General features: G+C 44.7%; 1 protein-coding gene and 1 long non-coding RNA gene across 2 annotated transcripts; both read right to left on the bottom strand.

Annotated features, from left to right (window-relative positions):
* Window positions 1-9,717: 9,717 nt before the first annotated feature.
* Window positions 9,718-11,398, bottom strand: LOC118235499. Its single transcript, XR_004766858.1, has 3 exons — window positions 11,069-11,398; window positions 10,809-10,917; window positions 9,718-10,360 (listed from the first exon to the last, which is right to left on the bottom strand). It is a non-coding gene; the product is annotated as an uncharacterized LOC118235499 (long non-coding RNA).
* Window positions 11,399-13,813: 2,415 nt separating this feature from the next.
* On the bottom strand, window positions 13,814-18,933 carry c9h5orf15 (chromosome 9 C5orf15 homolog). Its single transcript, XM_035434385.1, has 3 exons — window positions 18,773-18,933; window positions 14,513-15,501; window positions 13,814-14,007 (listed from the first exon to the last, which is right to left on the bottom strand). The coding sequence occupies exons 1-3, from the start codon at window positions 18,885-18,887 to the stop codon at window positions 13,876-13,878; spliced, it is 1,236 nt and encodes a 411-aa protein (XP_035290276.1). The 5' UTR covers window positions 18,888-18,933; the 3' UTR covers window positions 13,814-13,875.
* Between the last annotated feature and the right edge of the window lie 177 nt (window positions 18,934-19,110).

Below are 19,110 nucleotides of genomic sequence, written 5' to 3'. Positions count from 1 at the left end.
ACTGTTTACGCAGAGCACAGCTTTCCCATATCTGCGAGTGTAACATGATATACGAAGGCAGGTTGTAACTAATAATAAAAAGTATTGATTAGAGATTAAGCAGGTCTCTGACCGCGTTTTCCCCCCACAGGGTTAGAAAAAGGTCCAGGGCTCGTTTTTTATTTACATTTATTCTCTCACACATCTCATATCGCGCGTTTCTCTCCGCGCGTATCTCTGCAGGATCGTGGTGTTTTATTCGTTTGTTCCGCCGCTGCTGCCGTGGTTTCTCCTCCGCGGCACCGGCGCGCACGCGGACGCAGGTCTCCACGGGCAACACCTGTTCCCGCCGCCCCGCCTGAGCATCTGCTACAAAGCCGCCGGAGGAAAAGGAGCACTTTCTGTCTAAGGGGGGGGGGGGGCAGGACAACAAAAGGAGACATTCAGGTAGGTGGCAGAGGGGGGGCGGTGAGGGGTGGGGGGGTCTCTCCTCCTGCACGGATTCCATTAGCACTTCCCCTAATAACATATTTCATCAGCTGGCCTGCAGACCCAAGTGCCGTGAAGAGGAACTCGAAAGGCACCGGTCTCCACTGCCGTTGGTGTTTGATAACGTGAAAATGAACATGAGAGAGTGTGTGTGTGTGTGTGTGAGTGTGCATGGAGTGTGTGTGTGTGAGTGTGAGTGTGCGTGTGTGTGTGAGTGTGCATGGAGTGTGTGTGTGTGTGTGCGAGTGTGCATGGAGTGTGTGTGTGTGTGTGTGTGAGTGTGCATGGAGTGTGTGTGTGTGTGTGTGTGTTTGTTCGCGCGTACGTGTGTGCGCATGTGTGTTGTGCTGTGTGGGAGCGGGGGTGTGGGGGGGAGGAAAGGTCACCAAAGGTCACAGCTATGCAGAGGCATGCCTGTCCGATTTTATGATGCTCTATGCCAAAAGGGCGACAATTACTGCAAATAAGACAAGGGGCCCATAAAAGCAGAGAACGGCTGAGGGAGGACTCACATCGCCCCGCGAGGGCACGCATTCCATTTCCCTTTTCTGCGCTGTGAAACACAGCCTCCCGCTAGCAAAACGGCAGAGCCAGGCGCAAGACACAGGGAACCACAAAGGAAACAGCCATTTTAACGCAGTGCGAAGGTATTAGAAGAATTACCGGTATTGCTTTTCCAACGAGATGTTGAACCGAAGCCTTTTTTCGGGTGATTAAAGATTTTCATTTTAACCGTTCCATTTGAGTGCGCGCGGAAGGCTGCAGTTAGATGCACGCGCGCGTTCCACTCCGGCTTTTTTAACGGCGAACGCATTAAACCAGAAAGCGTCGCGCGCATTATCATCGATGGTCAAGGCCGGTAGCAAAAGCGAGGTCTCTAATAAAGGGCAGAAGTGTTAAAGGACGGAAGCTGCGTTTGCTTTTACCCTCCGCCTTTACATCCTGTTCCTGTCACGTTATTGATTTGACTGACAGAGGCAACGAGTCAGAGTGCCTGGCTGCCACTCAACATGCTGTAATTTAAAACAGCTGGAGTCCCGCTTCAACCAATCAGATTGAGCGACATGAGAACTGCCGGTCTTCGCTAATAAAAACAATATTTAAGAAAATAATTATGTGTTCGTGCCCAAATCATTGCTATGATGTTAGAACTGAGTCTTTATCAGCGGGTGGGAATGTAAAGTGCTTGGAAATGGAGGTGGTTGCTTTGCAGGTGTCATTATATTATGTTTTCATTTGATCAATATTTGACAGATATTTTTGATCTTTGTTTCTGCCAATTGTTTTATTAACTTGTGTTTTATGTCTGGTGAACCCTAGAAAAAGAGATCGGGATTTCAACAGGGTCTTCCTGGTAAAATGAAGATTAAATTAAAATGCAAAAAATACAAATAATTAACATTTTAATTTTGAGTAGACTGGTACAACAAATTCACTTTAGTAAAAAAAATAAATAAAACCATTATGAATACTACTGTGATGTGTTCATAACATAAGAACATACAAACCATAGTTTTGTTGACAAAATGACAACTATAGATCATACAAAGCCAGAAACTGTGTATCGTGTGTACCGTGACAGAAATCGCTGTTGTTTAGGATAAATGTTTAATCCTCTCCTCTCTCAGTGTTAATTTTGCAAAGTAATTTTCATCTGCAAAGCAGAGCTAGAGGGTGAAAGGGCTTTACAAGGCTGCTCCGAAATAAGTGTTTATATGAGCAAACATTCTGAAGTAAATGTTTATTCATGTATTCATTAAAGGCCATTTCAGAGGTAGCAAAAAAAAAAATTAATTGCAGTTCTTGAACACAGTAATTTGGCATATTAGTATTGCACAAATAAACGTCGTGAGTTGAAACAAAAGTTGGCTTAAATACAATTTGTGTTGTTTAGTTTTTGCGTGCGTTTTTTTTATCATTACTTTTCTTTTCAATGCTGCTTTCTTGGTGGAGTGTAATCAACAGACCCATCAGCTACCGGACCTCTTTCAGAAACCAATTTCCTCGATCCCCAGAGTTAGAGTACACCATGAATAGACTCATTATTTTAAGCAATGCAAAAGGACCATGAAAGGCTTGCCGTTCTTCTTTACGCAGATGAAAGGCAGGGGTGTGGGGTTGGGGGGGGGGGGGGTTGATTCCGTTCTCCTGGGGTCTCTCTCCGTGAACCTTTATCAGCGATGGAACACAATCAAATCGATGGCCTTTAATGTTCAGTCTGGGTCCGGACTCCGTCTCCTGCGGGCTCCTGATGCTCCAGCCTTGTACCCAAAAGCACTTTTCCGGGGGAACAGGAACAGCCCCTTCCCTGTGCCATCAGAGACCAATAAACCGTGAAGGCTACCGAAGGAGGAAGAGCAGAGTCTTGAGTACGAGCACTCAAGGTCTTTGCTTTAATCTGGCTGGTGCAATTTGTCTCTGTGATAACATTTGCTATCGCACCATTGCTACATGGCTATCACCACCCCCCCCCCCCCCCCCCACCCCCCCACCCCCCTCCCAATTCTGTTTAATGCATGCTTTATCACAATTATGTTTTCTATTTTTCATGCATTTAAAGGGTGCCCTCTCTCAAAAATATTTGTCGGCTTTCATTTTGGTTATCACAAAAATGTCTACTTATGGGTTGATAGCAATATTAATTATTGATTAATATTAAAAAGTAATTGCTCATGTTATGTGATAAACTCATTACCTCATTAAAGTCCTACCTATTCAAATGCACAAATACATTTCTTTCCCAAGTAACATCTCACTTGATTTAATCCTAGCTGGACCTCTAATTATACGATCGGTCAGTTCACAGAATGGGATTTTTGAAAAAAGGAAATTACTCTCAATTGCTTTCATTAAATAATTATGGCAACGGCAAATCTGTGACAGAACATTATGAAAAATGCAATAATTTCACAGGGGGAGAGTGCGACTGCGAGCCACCTGGGCGTGCCTCATGCAAGGCAAACCGATTTTCTGCTGAGAAAGAGGGCGCCAGGCACAAATCCACCTGAAATTTTTTGAAAAAATCTTACACAAAAAAAACGAACAAAAAAGAGCTCAGCATACCTCAGGGTTTGGAAGTCGCCCTGTGCTGAACACTACGGCTCTTTGTGTTCGCCCTGGCATGGGTGAACGTTCGCTCGCTCAGAGAGAGCCACTGAAAGCAGGCTCTTGAAAGGTCACCAACCTGGCAGCACAATTCAGAAATACCGATTCATAAAAATAAATACATAATGAGGCAGGGGCTTACTACATACGCTTTTGTGTGTGTTGAAAAGGCACACGATCAGTCAAGGAGCGGCAGAAACTCTCGATTTGCATTTTATTACTTTTTTTCCATTAAAGCGTTTCGGGGTACAGCGGGTGACCCTTCATTCACAGTCCCGCACCGTTCTCCATTATTCCAATTCTGCAGCATTAACTGGACCGAACAGTACTTTAATCCGAAAAAACACTGGAGCACAAAAAATAAAGGAAAATAAGGAAAACGTGTTCACAGACTGAAACCAGGCATAATGGAGAATGACTCTGGCAGAGAAGACAAGTGTCATCAACGGCGTATAAACAATCAGCAACACTCTGCTTGTACTTAATGAACAATGTTAGGAATATACTGTGTGTACAAGCAATGTGCATAAACTATCAACAACACTCTGCTTGTAGTTAATGAACAACATTCGGAATATACTCTGTGTACAAGCTGCTGGAGCACACGGTCAGGACCCCTGTGATGGCTAATGCATGAAATTAAATGCAATTTAAACTGTATCTCTGGATGATCTGCTGTGCCGTGCTGTGGTGCTGTGGTGTCCTAGCAGTGCTTTGGTGTGCTAGACTGTGCTAGCTATGCTATTCTGTGCTGCGCTAGCTATGCTATGCTATTCTGTACAGTTTGTCTTTCAGGTTTATGATGACTGCCCAACTGCCAAACAGCACAGCATAGCTATGCTATGCTAGCTATGCTATTCTGTGGTGCGCTAGCTATGCTATGCTAGCTATGCTATTCTGTGCTGCGCTAGCTATGCTATGCTATTCTGTACAGTTTGTCTTTCAGGTTTATGATGACTGCCCAACTGCCAAACAGCACAGCATAGCTATGCTATGCTAGCTATGCTATTCTGTGGTGCGCTAGCTATGCTATGCTAGCTATGCTATTCTGTGCTGGTTATGCTGTGCTAGCAACACTATTCTGTGCTGTGCTAGCTACGCTATTCTGTGCTGGCTATGCTGTGCTGGGCTAGCTATTCAATGCTGTACTGCACTGTGCTATGCTGTGCTGTTTGGCAGTTGGGCAGTCATCATAAACCTGACAAAGACAAACTGTTTGCACATTCAACTCTGCTAACCCTGCTTTCTGCTAACTCCAGCAAAAAAAACTCTCTTTGTACAAACTACAGTCTATGACTGGAAGAAAAAACTGATTCACGAGAAGGAAACTCCGAAGGAAGCAGTGATGTGGGGTCTTTAGGAACAGGGATGAAGATGGTGAGGTGAATAGAGGAGAAAGCAGGTGTTGCCCGATTTCAGGTAACTGTCTGCATATTCATTCTCTAGAATCTCCACTTTGAGAACTTCAGTTGCAAAGACAGAGAGAGAACTCAAACACAGGGGCTGTAGTACTTGAGAATATAGGCAGGACCTTTCGATCTCGAGCAGAGAAATTACATCTGTTGCAGTTTTGGCGCATTGATCCAGAACACGCAAATAAATAATAGAACAAATGTTTTTAGGCACCACGTCATACACCAGTAGTCAGGGAACAGAACAGTGGCAAGAAACACATTGACATTACAGCAATAACAAGACACTCAAGACCTCAATAAAGCACAACAAGAAATAGCTTGGAACAGATTAATATTGATCACGTACCAGTGTTTTCAACCATAAGTTAGACTGATGAAAGTTGAGTCAGAATGAAACAAAGTTGAGCGAAGATTCGATCAACCTGACACAAAAACAAAGGGATAAAAAGAAGACAGAGAGAGAAACAGAGAGAGAGAGGGAAGGAAATGGATTCAGCATGCTTTAAGATGGTGGCACCGATATCATTGGCAAAGAAAAAAGATTTAAGCAGGCGAGAGAGAAGCAACTGACAACCACATTAAAAGGAGGAAAGTAGGGAGTGAAATTCTGGTGACAGCCCAGAATCGAGCCCTAATGGGGTAAGTAATGAGATCACAGCCACGATGCCGAATCTAAACTGACAAATAAAATACAGCGTGGAGCAGCAAAGTGAGTATGGCTAAACAGCCAATCGGAAGAGAGGAAGGATGTGGGAAGCAGATGATGTATGATATCAGCAAAGGGGTTGACAGCAAAAGGAGAAAAAAGCACTATAGAGATGTTGTTTTACAACAAAGGAAGGAAAAAGGTACTGGAAATGGTGAGAGAGAGAGAGCGAGAGAGCAAGAGAGTGTGTGTGAGTGTTTGTTTGTTTGTGTGTGTGTGAGTGTGTGTATGTGTATGTATGCGTTTGTGTGTGTGTGTGTCCCCGAGCATGTGTGTGTGTGAGTGTGTGTGTGTGTGTGTGTATGTGTGTGTGTGTGGGATTGATTGGAGGGTAACCCTAAGTGGTACAGCTATTACATTAAAATAGATATAAAAACAAGCAGAGTTCCATTTAACTCAAAGCCCAAACCCATTTGACTCAACGGATTAATGTAACTGGGTAGGTGGGATCAAGCAGATGGGAAAACCCTTGATTTTCCTCTCTTGTTTACAACAATCCTTCTCCCGCTCGGCAAGGCTTGCCTGGGGAGCCCTCCCATTGGCCCGTTTTCAGCCTCAGGTCAGCTGACCCAGCGTAAGTGCAGACGCATGTTTGTTTGTTTGTTTGTTTTGGGTTTTTTTTTTTGGGGGGGGGGGGGGGGGGGTTGTTTTCCTAAGCATCCATGCCAAGGCGCAGCATGACTCAGTTCAGTGAGAAGGGAGGCGCTTTAGTCCGTAAGAATGAATGAATGTTTAAAAAAAAATGACAAGGACGCCAAGAGACCGTTTTCACTGAAGTGCCAGTTTTGTGTGAAGAGGAGCGGAGCCTCATGAATATGCAGATGTGGCGTTTATGGCGAAGGAGGAGGCCATTTGCACGCCCGGAGCCTCCCAATCGTCTCATTAGGGCTCGGGTTTAAACACCGGGGGCCAATTCCAGTTTGCAGCTAAATAGCCCAATCCTCCACCCTACATTAAGGATGACTGAGCTGTACAGTCCCCCCACCCCCACCCCCACCCCCCGACTCCCCCACTCTTCCAAAAAAAGAATAAATAATGCTCTCACAATATTTCTTTTTTTTTGTCCGAAGGTAGGTTTCCCACATTAACAGAAAAAACAGCCACAGACTCTCTCTCCTCACAAACATACAGCTCCCACACCTGAACACACCTAAAACCCTCTGAACACATGCAAACTCTCTGAACACATGTAAACTTTCTGAACACATGTAAACCTGCTGAACACATGTAAACTTTCTGAACACATGCAAACTCTCTGAACACATGTAAACTTTCTGAACACAGGTAAACCTGCTGAACACATGTAAACTTTCTGAACACATGTAAACTCTCTGAACACATGCAAACTCTCTGAACACATGTAAACCCTCTGAACACATGTAAACTTTCTGAACACATGCAAACTCTGAACACATGTAAACCTCCTGAACACACGTAAACTCTGAACACATGTAAACCTGCTGAACACACGTAAACTCTGAACACATGTAAACCTGCTGAACACATGTAAACCTACTGAACACACGTAAACCTGCTGAACACATGTAAACCTACTGAACACACTTAAACTCTGAACACATGTAAACCTGCTGAACATGTGAACACACAGTATTTTGAACACACAGAATATACAACTTTACACAGGACCAAGTCATTGAATGAATCAAGAAACCATGAATAACACTGTTTGGCAAAAGTGTTTGTTTTTCATCTGAGAAAAAAAAATTGGCAAATGTGTACTTGGCATTGCTTGCCTTATTTTGATATCGCTAATTGCTACACAGATTTTAAGAAATGTGTTTTTTCCCCCTCCGATTTAAAGAAGCATATGCTTTGTGAATGTGCGTAGCTTTTGCATGGTGAAAACATTTTTGTTGAGATTAGAGTAATTATTCACCTCCTGATGGCTGGTATTTGTTTCAAAGTCTCATATTAACATGCGCAGCAAGACACAAAATTGATCTGGTTTCCAGAAGCAAACAATCATGCTATTCCGTTTCGTGCTTTCGCCGAATTGCCCTGTGGGTAATTTCAGTATTCCACTGGGATCCTACCGATAGCCATAAATCATCTCTTATCAAATGGCCTTATTGACGTTCAGTCATTTCGCTGCTTGACGGAGTGGCAGAACGCGACGTTATTTCACGGGAGCGCTACCTCTGCGATAAGGGCGCGACCTCTACGAAACTGCGGGCAATTTGCGATAATTGCATGTGCTCGACCATGATATTACACACTTAATGCAAGCGGAATATGCACACTAAAACCGGTAAGTAAAGTCAGAGGGATTAAAAACCAAATAGGCCCACTGTGTGGCATGCTTCACGTACAGTGACTGTATTGTAATGCCGGAAGCTCAGAAATGTGAACCACGGAGTGTAGAGTCTAACTGGTTTGCCAAATGAGCATGAAAGTTAAAGTAGGCCTGCTAATGGTAAATGTTTTATTTATTATTATCAAGCCCTTCACTATCACTTATGACAAAAAGATGAGCTTTCAACCAAAAGAAGTCACACGTTCCAGTGGTCAAAAAACCCAATCACGGACGGACGGACAACTTCGTGAGGGTACAAAATGCGAAGTAAATGTGACATCAAAACGAGGAAGCACAAGCCCCAGCAGCAGTAGAACCGTTGGCATACGCAGAGATGTTGTCGGACACCGCGATTTTGTTTGTAGCGTCACATTTATCGGCCTCGCTGAATTTGTCAGGTTTGGGGAAACAGTAGCTACGTCTTCCCGGAAACGCGTTTAAAATTCCCAGCGCGTTGCATCTTAAAGGGCGGTTTATGAGTTTACCCAACGCATCCTTGTTATCAAGCCCAATTTTGTGTCGCCTCTGAACACAAAAGAGGTGCTTCGCTTTTACACATTCTACGAGATAAAGCGGAAGAAGCCCCCTGAGGCCTCCCCCGTTTGCTTTGTAGCAGATATCACTCGTTTATGCCACATTTCCATTAGCCTAGCATAGCCACATCCCAGTCATACCAGACAGGCCACGCACTGACAAACACTGTTTTAGGGTTAATGTTATTATAGCTACCGTTGTATACGGCCGTTCATACATTCGCAATTCAAAGTCATTTACAGAGATGAGAAGAACTGGACTCGTAACAGAAACAAATGTATTATAAAACTATAGCATAGTATGGTATGGCGTATGGTCCTATGGCTTAACAATTACAGGAATGGACCACACATAAAACAAATGAGAAAAATGAAGGCATGATAATTGTTTATAAACTTCTACTAGATTTTCATTTTTGCCTTATTAATGTATTGAACGATTTGTAAGTATGGTCTTTCAGTCGTCCTCATTAATATGGATGTAAAGTACGCCAATACAATTACTAGTCCTACTGCTAATACTTATGGCACTAAGCAAGAGAATAATAATGCGGTAACGAACTAAAATAAAGGAAACACCTGACCAGCCACAGTTTCCACTACAGTTTTTGAATAGGACTGTTCATGATGAAACTACCTGCTCAGGTCCCCATATACGTACTTCCAGTCCACTGAGTTGCACATTTGTTTCGCCTTGCATCTTGGACCAATGCACGGACGTCACGGTCGAGGAGAATGCGCTTTCGCTTCACTGCTGTTCGATTTTATGTGCATAGCATTTTTTAAAAGAGAAACACTGCCACAAAGATACTTCACAGTGGGAATACAAAAGAAAAAAAACTGGGCAAAAAAGTAAATAACCCGGGCCTGGACCTCCAAACAGCGAGTAATTGGGGTAATAAATAGATAAATAAATAAATAAAACTCCCAAGTTGCTGATGCCGTTCTCGCAGACTTAGCTGCGGTTCCTAGTGGAACATTGGCAGGTTCAGCAGAAGCCTTACTTAGTCACTGCGACTCCTGCCAAATGTGGAAACACAACATCCCAGCACGAGCCGCTGAGGAGTTACTTCACGTGTACTTCGTTTTAGACCACAAACCCCCGAGTGGCCTGCACCAGCCAGTGTAACGCCAGCAGGTCATTAGACGCTTCTGTAAAGTCGTAAAAGTCGCCCATCGTCTCACCCAAAAACGGTGCCAAGTTAAAAATACGCATTAGAACAGAAATAACGCATTTCTAAGAACCTCAGAAAGTGAACTATCCCTTCAACGGAAAGGAAAGGATGAGAGAAGAGGAGGGATAGAGGAACTGCAACAGCTCCGTGGATATGCCATCACAAAGTTTCAGATGAAAGGTTCATTTTAATATATATACATATCAGATGTCCTCCAACTTGAACGCACATTGTTGATGTGTTTGTCTGATTTCAAGCCCCAGAACACATTTATTGTGTGTTACTTCCTGTAACAGCAACGCTACAACAACAAAGTCCAACAAAAGTCACTCTTAAAGCTATCAGAGCCTCTCTCTATTTCTCAGGTGTCTTGTATTGTCACAGTGAGATTGGGTTTTAGACTTTACTGATGTCATACAACCAAATAAATAAAAAAACACCAGCTTACCAGAGACAGCTGCACAGAGATACAACAGTGTTTGTTAAATTGAAAAGGGGACTTTAGTTTCTTTAGCTGGTGCTTGGGGAAAAAAATATCACCCCATCAGGAGCCGGACGACTCTTGCAGTCGGGGAATTCGGCTTCTTTTCAAGTTTATGCATCTTTGCTTCCCTCCAGTGGTTACCTGACACATTGCACCTGTACTGAAAAAAAGAAGAGTTTCAATTCCCGGAATCAAAATAATACCTATCTTCGCTAAAAAGAAACTAATATCACACACGCGCGCAAACACACATTACATTCATACATACACGGACATTAATAAGTAACAACGCATCGTAAAGACAATGAGGATAGGTAAAGATACTACCGTCCATCTCCCGCAGTGAGAGTTCTGAAACTGAATGAATGCATGAATTACATTACATTACAGGCATTTAGCAGACGCTCTTATCCAGAGCGAGTTACACAACTTTTACATAGCATTTTACATTGTATCCATTTATACTGGATATATGGATATATACTGAAACAATTCCGGTTAAGTACCTTGCTCAAGGGTACAACGACAGTGTCCTTACCCGGGAATCGAACCTGCGACCTTTCGGTTACAAGCCCAGTTCCTTACCCACTGTGCTACACTCACATTACCTTCGGAAGTGTTCAGTAGATTCAGTGGAGTTTTGACTCTCCCACAGCCGGTCCAGAGGCTGTAGTACTGTTAAATCACATGGTTTTGCACTGCTTGGCCATTCCCTTTCTGTAGATTACAGTCATTAGTCATTTATTAAGCAGCCAGATACCCTTACACACATGATCCTATATGGTCTTATGTTTTTAGCGTCTACTCATACAGCTGTATATATAGTGGGCTGTGCCTGTCTCAATGATGTGAAACAGCAGCGACTCACATGGGATTCAAACCTGCAGAACTGTGCTGGCAGGCCAACCTTCCCCACAATGCTGTGCCACAACACAACCGCCATCACGCCACAAAAAACCCCACCGGAGGGCCGGCGGACCTTCGGGGAGTCACCGGCTTTGTTTCCGTTCCAGACGTCCTTGGTTATGAAAATTGTGACTCTCATTTTCACCCACAGGAGGTTCTTTATCGATTCATAAACTGGGAACTTTAACTGCTGTGCAACGGGGCTGAAATAAATTAGCCAGGCTGCCAATCTCAAGGGGCCGAACCATGGTGGTGAGGCCCTGTCCGTTCTGTGGGAAAAAATCTTCCCCTGGATCCTGTTTGCTTGAGTGTTGAATATGAAACAGAGTTTGTTGTTTTGCTCGGCTCCTCCCCTTGTGCTGGCAGGGGGCCACATAGGGGCACAGTGCTTACAGGAACAGGACTGGCATCAATGTCCGCAGGGGAACTTAAAGAGTTTACGTTTGAAATTTGACGCCCTGAATCCTGCTTAAATTGTAAATGAAACCGCAAGTCCTAGACAGCCTGGGTTTCTTGGGGGAGGGGAGTTACTGTACTGTACAATGTACCGTATCGGACGCAGGAACCTTTGATAAAAGGTACATAACCTGAAAAACATACCTAGCCTTATAAACGTGTGAAAGGTAGGCCATGTTAGTTACGCGGAGTACGAAGATCATCCACACAAAGCAATTATTGCAATTCCCCAAATAGTCTATCAGAAAAAAACTGTGATGTCACAGCTAATTTTGAAGCCAGCAAGGAGACAGCAGGTGCTTTCTCAAGTGCTACTGAACGGACCTTTGTCTGATGATTGGCTCTCTGTCCAGTAATAGTTCCAATATACACCCATCAAGACACTTCAGCAACCTCATATGGTTTTAACAGCTTTTTACCAGCGGTGAGGTTTGTTACACATATCGCCATTTCAGATACACGTGCAGTTCTCTCGCCTGTGACACGTTCTCCTCGGACGAGAGCTGGGAAAGAGAAAAAGCATCACGACACGGACGCAAGGACACATCACACAGAACATATTTAACATACATTTATTAAAAATAAAGAGTATTTGTGAGTGACAGACATGTAAGGGCCCAATGTACAGTTGTGCTTTATCTTCGAAAGAGTGAACACTTCTCTACTGGCGAACGTCCAAAGGCTAATGGATTTTTAGAAAGCTACACTATATTACATATTCATGCATGACAAGACCTTCTTCCCATGCGAACACACTGTATGACCATTCACTTAAACTGAGAAAACTCATCATATTCATGGTATTTTTACACTGCAAATCTGTATTTACAATTGCTCTGCCAGATTATTTTTTTTTTTAAAAAGAAACAAAAAAACCTACTTTTTTTTCTTTTTTTGTTAAAAGGTCCAGAAAGTGTCAATTTTGAACTGAGGAATGTTGCCATGGAGATGACATTACAACGCTTCGGGGGCCAACTGAAACGGGGCGGAATAAAACGACTGTTTAGTCGCTTCTTCCAGCTAGGAGACTCACTGCTGAAGAGCGTTTGTCTGCGTACGCTACAGCTAACCGTTCACCTGGGAACAAGTCTGGCCACCCACCTCGATACGGAGTGGCAGGCAAACTTTACTGGATGACTGGGAGTACAAGTACAAGTCTCTCCAAAACTGTTAAGAGGGTCTCCATCTCCAAAAAAAAAATGTCACAGTGGCAATGCTCTGACTTCATCGAAGCCATAAAACCAAATTTAAAAAGGGCCAGCCTTCAAATCGCCGTTACTGCACAGTATCCGTGAGCAAGGTATCGTGGACCGGAAATCAGCCGACGCTGGCACGATCCACCTAGTGTACTGCAAACTGCCGTGAAACAAGGAGAAACTGACGAGCACGTAAGTCTGTTCACATCCAACAGCAACAATGTATATGTGAGCCCTACAGCCGGAATTTATCCCGCCCCCATGATTAAATAGGAAATAAATCGACTCCTCCGCGACCTTTAATGCCAACTATACACCGGTAATGCTTCAGAGATGCAAGGGTGTCAGTGAATTTCAAAGGCTTTGATTCAGGATCTGAGTAAGTGTACTGCAGAACATACTTCTCTATCAGTGAGTGGATCGATAAGGCCAGTGTCTGTGCCTCTTGGCCAATTCAAGCGTCACTGATTTCAACTACATATTTACAAAGATATGGCAAAGAAACGTCTATAAACATTTCCCCATTACACATACACAAAATAAAAGAATATCTGCAATAAAGTGACCTACATCTGAACAGAATTGTAAGGCTGTAAGGAGTAATTTTTCCCACAGAAGGCCAAACGACTATCCATTATTAATATGCGCTTGTTAGGAAATTCAGAAAACGAACATGACACCAGAGGGAAACAGAACAGTACAACCCAGGCTGTGATTGGACACCACAGAGACCCCACAGATCGCACAGGGCAGGGCCACAGCACCACCCGCGCACCTCCAACCAGACCGTTTGTCCGGGGTGGGGGGGGGGGGTGGGTGGGGGGAGTTTCACAAAGCAGGATTACAGAGTTAGCTGGATACCTACGGCAAGTAAAAAACCCAGAACAGCTCTTTTTACTTCAGTCCATGTTCCAGGTAGGGATTGCAGAGGGTTCTGGGTTTTACTCGGTGCAGTATATCGGCAAGCTCAGTGAATCCTGCTCTGTAAAACAGGGCCTTGGACTACACGTGTGGGGTTAAGATCGCAGAGATTGAACCGCACATTTTTTTTTTTGATAGGCTTTTTTTTTTTATACAGAGAATTTGAAAAGTTTCTTTTTTTTGCTGCGGCCCAGGCTCAGAAGATGTAGTCGTTGGTCATCTTGAGGGAGGGCATGGCGTCGCTGACGTTCTGGTCCAGCCGGTGGTACTCCACGCTCCGGGAGCAAAGCCCCTCCTTCCAGCGCCGGCTCTGTGCCAGGAGGAAGATCTGGGGGGGCGGGGGGGGAGAGACACAGGTCACTCAAAAACCTTCCCCTACACACCTCTCACCCACCTAACAGGCTTTCACAAAAAATGTGACGCTCCGTTAGAAAAAAAAAGATTAAATATTAATTTTGCACAACTCCTCCCTGTCCCTCAAACCCCCCCTGGGTGTGATTACCTAACGGAGTGAGATTACCACCACACAGGCAGAGGATTTCCACTATTTCAGTGTCAGTCATCACATCAGCAGCCAGGCACTTTCATCCAGAGCCACTTAAACAGCTCTGGATAAGAGTGAAAGGCGCTATATTAATAATCACTCATAATAAAAAAAGGAAAAGGGTGTAATTCAAAATAAATATTAGTAATAACAATTATTATTATTGCTGTTATTCTTATGATAATTACTGTTATTAAGAATTATTTATTCTGAATTAATCCCTTTTTTTCTCGAACAGATCATTAATATAGCGCCTCTCCTCACCGGCAGGCTAACGGGGCTACCCTACCTTTCTCTTGTTGTGGTAGGTGATGTACACGATGGCCACCAGGAAGGCGATGATGACCAGGTGGAAGAAGAAATGCGAGTCCTCGTCCTGAACCGTGTAGAGGGTGTCGACCTTCATGCGCCCGCCCACCTTCCCAGCATCCTCTGCCGGGCGAGGCACCATTAGGCCTTTGTCAGCCTGGATGAAGTCATCTTCGTCGCCATCGTCGTTCCCCACCCGGTCCAGGGCCCAGTCCTGCTCCGGCGACTTGCTCCGGGGGTCCGCCAGGGCGTTCGGGTAGTCCAGGTCTTCGTCGTCATCTTCCTCTTCATCCTCGTACAGGTCCTGGCCGATCCCCGGAGAGGTGGGGGACGTGTCCTCGTAGGACTGGGGGAGCGGGGGCGGCCCCCCTCCCGGGGAGCTGGCTCCGGCGGTGGGCTTGGCTGGGGGGGAGGCCGCTTTCGCGGGGGAAGCGGGTGCGTCAGCGGGGGAGGCGGCAGCTTCAGCGGGGGAGGTGGCGGTTTTGGCGGGAGAGACGGGTGTGTCAGCAGGGGAGGCAGCAGTTTTGGCTGGAGAGGCGGGTGTGTCAGCAGGGGAGGCGGCAGTTTTGGCGGGAGAGACGGGTGTGTCAGCAGGGGAGTCGGCGGCTTTCACGGGGGTGGGGTCGGGGTTAGGGGCAGGGGTGGCGTCCGCTTTGGTGGGTGGAGCTTCGGTGGCGGAAGCTTTAGAGGAGGTGGCGGCGGCGGCGGCGGCGGCGTTGGTTGCAGCGGCGGTGCCGTTTGTGGGGCGATCGTTTTGGGCAGTCACTCCCCCGGGCCCGTCCTCAGTCCTTCCCGCCGTGGGGCCGTTCGGCTGTGCCGGCGTCCCGGTGTCCTGGGGCGTGGTCCTGGTGTCGTGGGGCGTGGTCCCGGTGTCGTTGGGCGTGGTCCCGGTGTCGTGGGGCGTGGTCTGCAGCGAGCTGTTCACGGGAGGGCCGGGGATTTCAGGAGAGGACTGTTCCGGTGAGACCCCTGAACGTAAAGCAAAACGATTATAAAGGAGAAAAATACATCCTCTCCCCATTCTGCCGAGAAGTTACCTTTCCTTTTCTGTATTTATTCATAGATAATAAATATATCAGCAATTATAGAGGGGAAATTAATGCTAAAAGCATTTTTAAGAGCTGTGAGATGCACAAATACCTTTTAAAGCAGATCAAAATAGTCCACATTTTAACAACTCTTTAACAGCAGCCGTTTAGAGGAAACAATTTCACCTCTCTCACCGTTTAAAACGATACACATCTGTATTAATAACTGTCATTGTGAAGGGAACCAGTGTGTGTATCATCTGCTGTTCAGTTCAGTGGCCAGAATTTCAATACGTCTGCTGAGTGTTCCTTCTAATAATGACATTAAAAAGGTGACAATAAGAGGAATAACTAGAATTAAAGGACATTTTCCATTGTAGGTCTATATCCATTTGACCACCAAATAAATTGCTACTTTCAAAATCATTGCTACTTTCAAAATCGCTTGCTGAATTTATCCTATATTAAATGCTAGAATGGGACACATATTCTGCGTACCCAGTCGGGAAAAGTGACTTGGAGGAACAGATGCCTTATTATGGTGCACTCCACGTCATGGATAAAGAACAACAGGCTATTGAACCGCAGGCTTAAAAAGACAAGTCATCTTGTGTTAATATAAAATTTTTCAGCAAAATGCATGCTAATTCCCCAATAACACAGCTACCCTGTTAGACCAAATAAAAACATTTAGCATTTCTTCCTCTGCAGCCATGGCAACACAGGAACCTTGTTTTACTACATAAGAGTCTAATCTTTATTTCCCCCCCAAAGCGTCCACACAGCACAGGAGCCCACTGAGGAACGTAATAAAGAGGGCATTGCCTTTCATTTACAGCCCTGCTTCGGCCCGTCCGCTAAGCCAATGACGCGATTCCGCTCGAGCGGCTCGCGGGCCCGCTCCCCAACGGCTTCGCTCAACACAACAGCGGCCGTCGCTCGTGCCGGTGAAGAAAACCGCGAATTATTATACGCCAGAGCGAGAGGCCCGACCAGTCAAACGCAGCGATTCGTTCTTTAAGATTTATGCCAACAAAAACACTGAATGGTCTTTTCAGGTTGGTTTTCACCAACAAAAACCTTCACTGTTTCATCAAGAAAAACTGGAATGTTCATTTTGTTAATTTTCACTTGGTTTTTCTTCATCAGTGTTAAAGGTTGCGTGTTTTTTCTTTTTGGTCGGAAATGCTTAGCCCGTCTCACCGCTGTCCATCGCACTTCCTCTTTCTAGAACCAGTGAAGGACCCACTACCCGTAGACATGTACATATGTCTATGCCACTACCAGCAGAACAGAGGTCGTCAGCAGCAGCAGATCTCTACAGGATATCATCCGGCAAAATGCAACCGCACGCCCAGCAAATGTCAAGCATGTGATCCACCCAGCAGCCGGGAAGAAGTCAACAGACATTAACGCTGAGCTGCGCAAATATTGGGCAGGGAGACATTAAACAAGGACACGTCTCACCAAGGCTCGATTTCCATTCTCCCTCCTCACCAAAACACCGAACGGCTCATCTTCTCACCAGTTATCCAAGGATACTGGCTGTGGCAAATAGTCTCACCAACAATCTACCTATTCATACAGCCGGATATTGTTACTTACTGAAGCTACTCGGGTTTGAGGCTTTGTTCGAAAGTACAATGCAATGAGCACCACCCAGGATTCTAACCTGAATACCTTTCACGTGTCTCTAAAGGCTGTTCAGTGCGCATTGGGACTTCAACTGAACCGTTTAAACAGGACGGATGGGTGTAATGTGAACAATCCCACAGGGCCCCTGGCACGCTAAATGGGTTAGTGAAAGGGCAACGTATCTCACAAACTCTTTAATATGGAAAATGGCAACTGCAGTAAATATAACAAATTACACCACAAAGTCAGCCTTTTCTATAAAAAAATGTTCCCCCCAGCCTTACGTTCTCCTAAACTACCGATTACTGAATATGGTCCTTGTAACATGCACTAGTGCTGATCATAACTGCTTGCCTGTTCAAACACTGAAGCCATTGTACCTGAATGTGCCCTGAATGTCCCCCTCCCCTCCCCCCCCCCCCCCCCCACCCCCCCTCCTCCCCTCCTCCCCTCCCCTCCCCTCCCAAATGCTAATCCTAGCAGGCTAGTGGCACCGTGGGATGCATACATTTTAATTTAGTACGGGAATGTTAAAACAAGCAAGCAAATAATAATAAATATGGTGGTTGTTAAAAAAATGTACTTGAATATACTGGTCATATTGTTGTCATTTCTTCATATATACAATTATAGCCTTGGAAGAACTATCAAGGACTGATAATACTGCCAGGAATACTTTTACTCCAGTATATTATGTTTATGATTTAGGAGAGAATTCCCTCTGAGTACTTTACACTGTAAACGCTGATAGATATGGTGATTTTAATTTCACAGAATCAAAGAAATGCTGTTAAGACAATGCTATTGAGCCTGGTTGGAATAAAAAACTCACTGAGACGTTCAGTTTTTTAAAAAAAACAGCCCATATTAGTTTACATCACTATGACAGTTACAAAAGAAGCCATATTCCTAAAATGTTTATAATCAGTAGAAAAGCTGCTTATTTATTGGATTGTTCTTTATTTCGTTATGCCGATCAGTAAGGTCACTTTTAAACTGTGGAAGAGGCCAGTTGATATTAGAAATGGTCGCTCCCCGTCCGGTTTGACAGATAGGTCACTACGTGTCAGACGGGTCCGGTGGCCAGTAATCTAACAATTTGAAGCTAGCTGTAGCAACTCTTCTCTTTTAGCTATTATTGGACATTAATTACATAATAACCAAGCGTTAAGTCACACCCATGGTAAATTCAGTCGGGTTTTCTAATTAGCACACCAACGCAATAAAGTTTCGCTATCTTATATCAACAACGAAGCAAACAACAAGGAAGTTTGACTTTACGTCAGCGTCACAGCTAACTTAGCTAGTTGTCGCAGTTGGGTGTCGCGATAAATAAAAGCTACGTTTTAAGTCGAACTACGTTTTAAGTCATGTTAAACATGGTACAGTTTCGGCAATAAGGCAGACACCTGGCTTCACGTCCGTAAACTGGCTGTGATTTAGGTTAGCTAAAAGGCGATAACACTGATCACCAGCAACCCAGTTAATATTTGCTATTACTAGCTAGAATGGCTAGCAGAACCTCGTCCTAAATATCCTAACTAGCTAGTATTCCGAGCGATAAATGTTTTACATACCAGCGTTTACTGCCGGTGCCGACTGGCAGCGTGGAGAAAAGAGTAATGCCAAGGTAAATATAGAGAATATACAGTAGTTATTCAAGCTCTGTCCCATCTTCCTGCATGGCGCCATCTTGAAAGAATCACTGCGTGTCAGAGACCCTCCCCCTACGAACGCAGTTCAAGCAAATCGAAAAACCAGGAAGTCCTTGAATTTGTACATTCTGCGCAAGCGCGGAGAGCCTGCCTCTAGGGGCCGCTGCAGAAAGATTTTCCGACTAATTCAAACTCATTAGAAAATATACACGTTTAATAAACAATTAAAAAAAAAAAAACCATATCACATTTTGCGTGTG

The sequence above is a fragment of the Anguilla anguilla genome, chromosome 9 (assembly GCF_013347855.1).
Source record: "Anguilla anguilla isolate fAngAng1 chromosome 9, fAngAng1.pri, whole genome shotgun sequence".
Taxonomy (NCBI): Eukaryota; Metazoa; Chordata; class Actinopteri; order Anguilliformes; family Anguillidae; genus Anguilla; species Anguilla anguilla.
The sequence above is the reverse complement of the archived record's forward strand: the minus strand, read 5'-3'. Positions and strand labels throughout refer to the sequence as shown.

What these genes read in the sequence shown, in the direction of transcription:
- c9h5orf15 (XM_035434385.1), bottom strand. Translation starts at nt 18,887, where the DNA reads ATGGCGCCATGCAGGAAGATGGGACAGAGCTTGAATAACTACTGTATA. An exon ending in GGCACCGGCAGTAAACGCTG is followed by an intron (nt 15,502 to 18,772) that starts GTATGTAAAACA and finishes CTTTACGTTCAG; the next exon opens with GGGTCTCACCGGAACAGTCC. An exon ending in CCTACCACAACAAGAGAAAG is followed by an intron (nt 14,008 to 14,512) that starts GTAGGGTAGCCC and finishes CCGCCCCCCCAG; the next exon opens with ATCTTCCTCCTGGCACAGAG.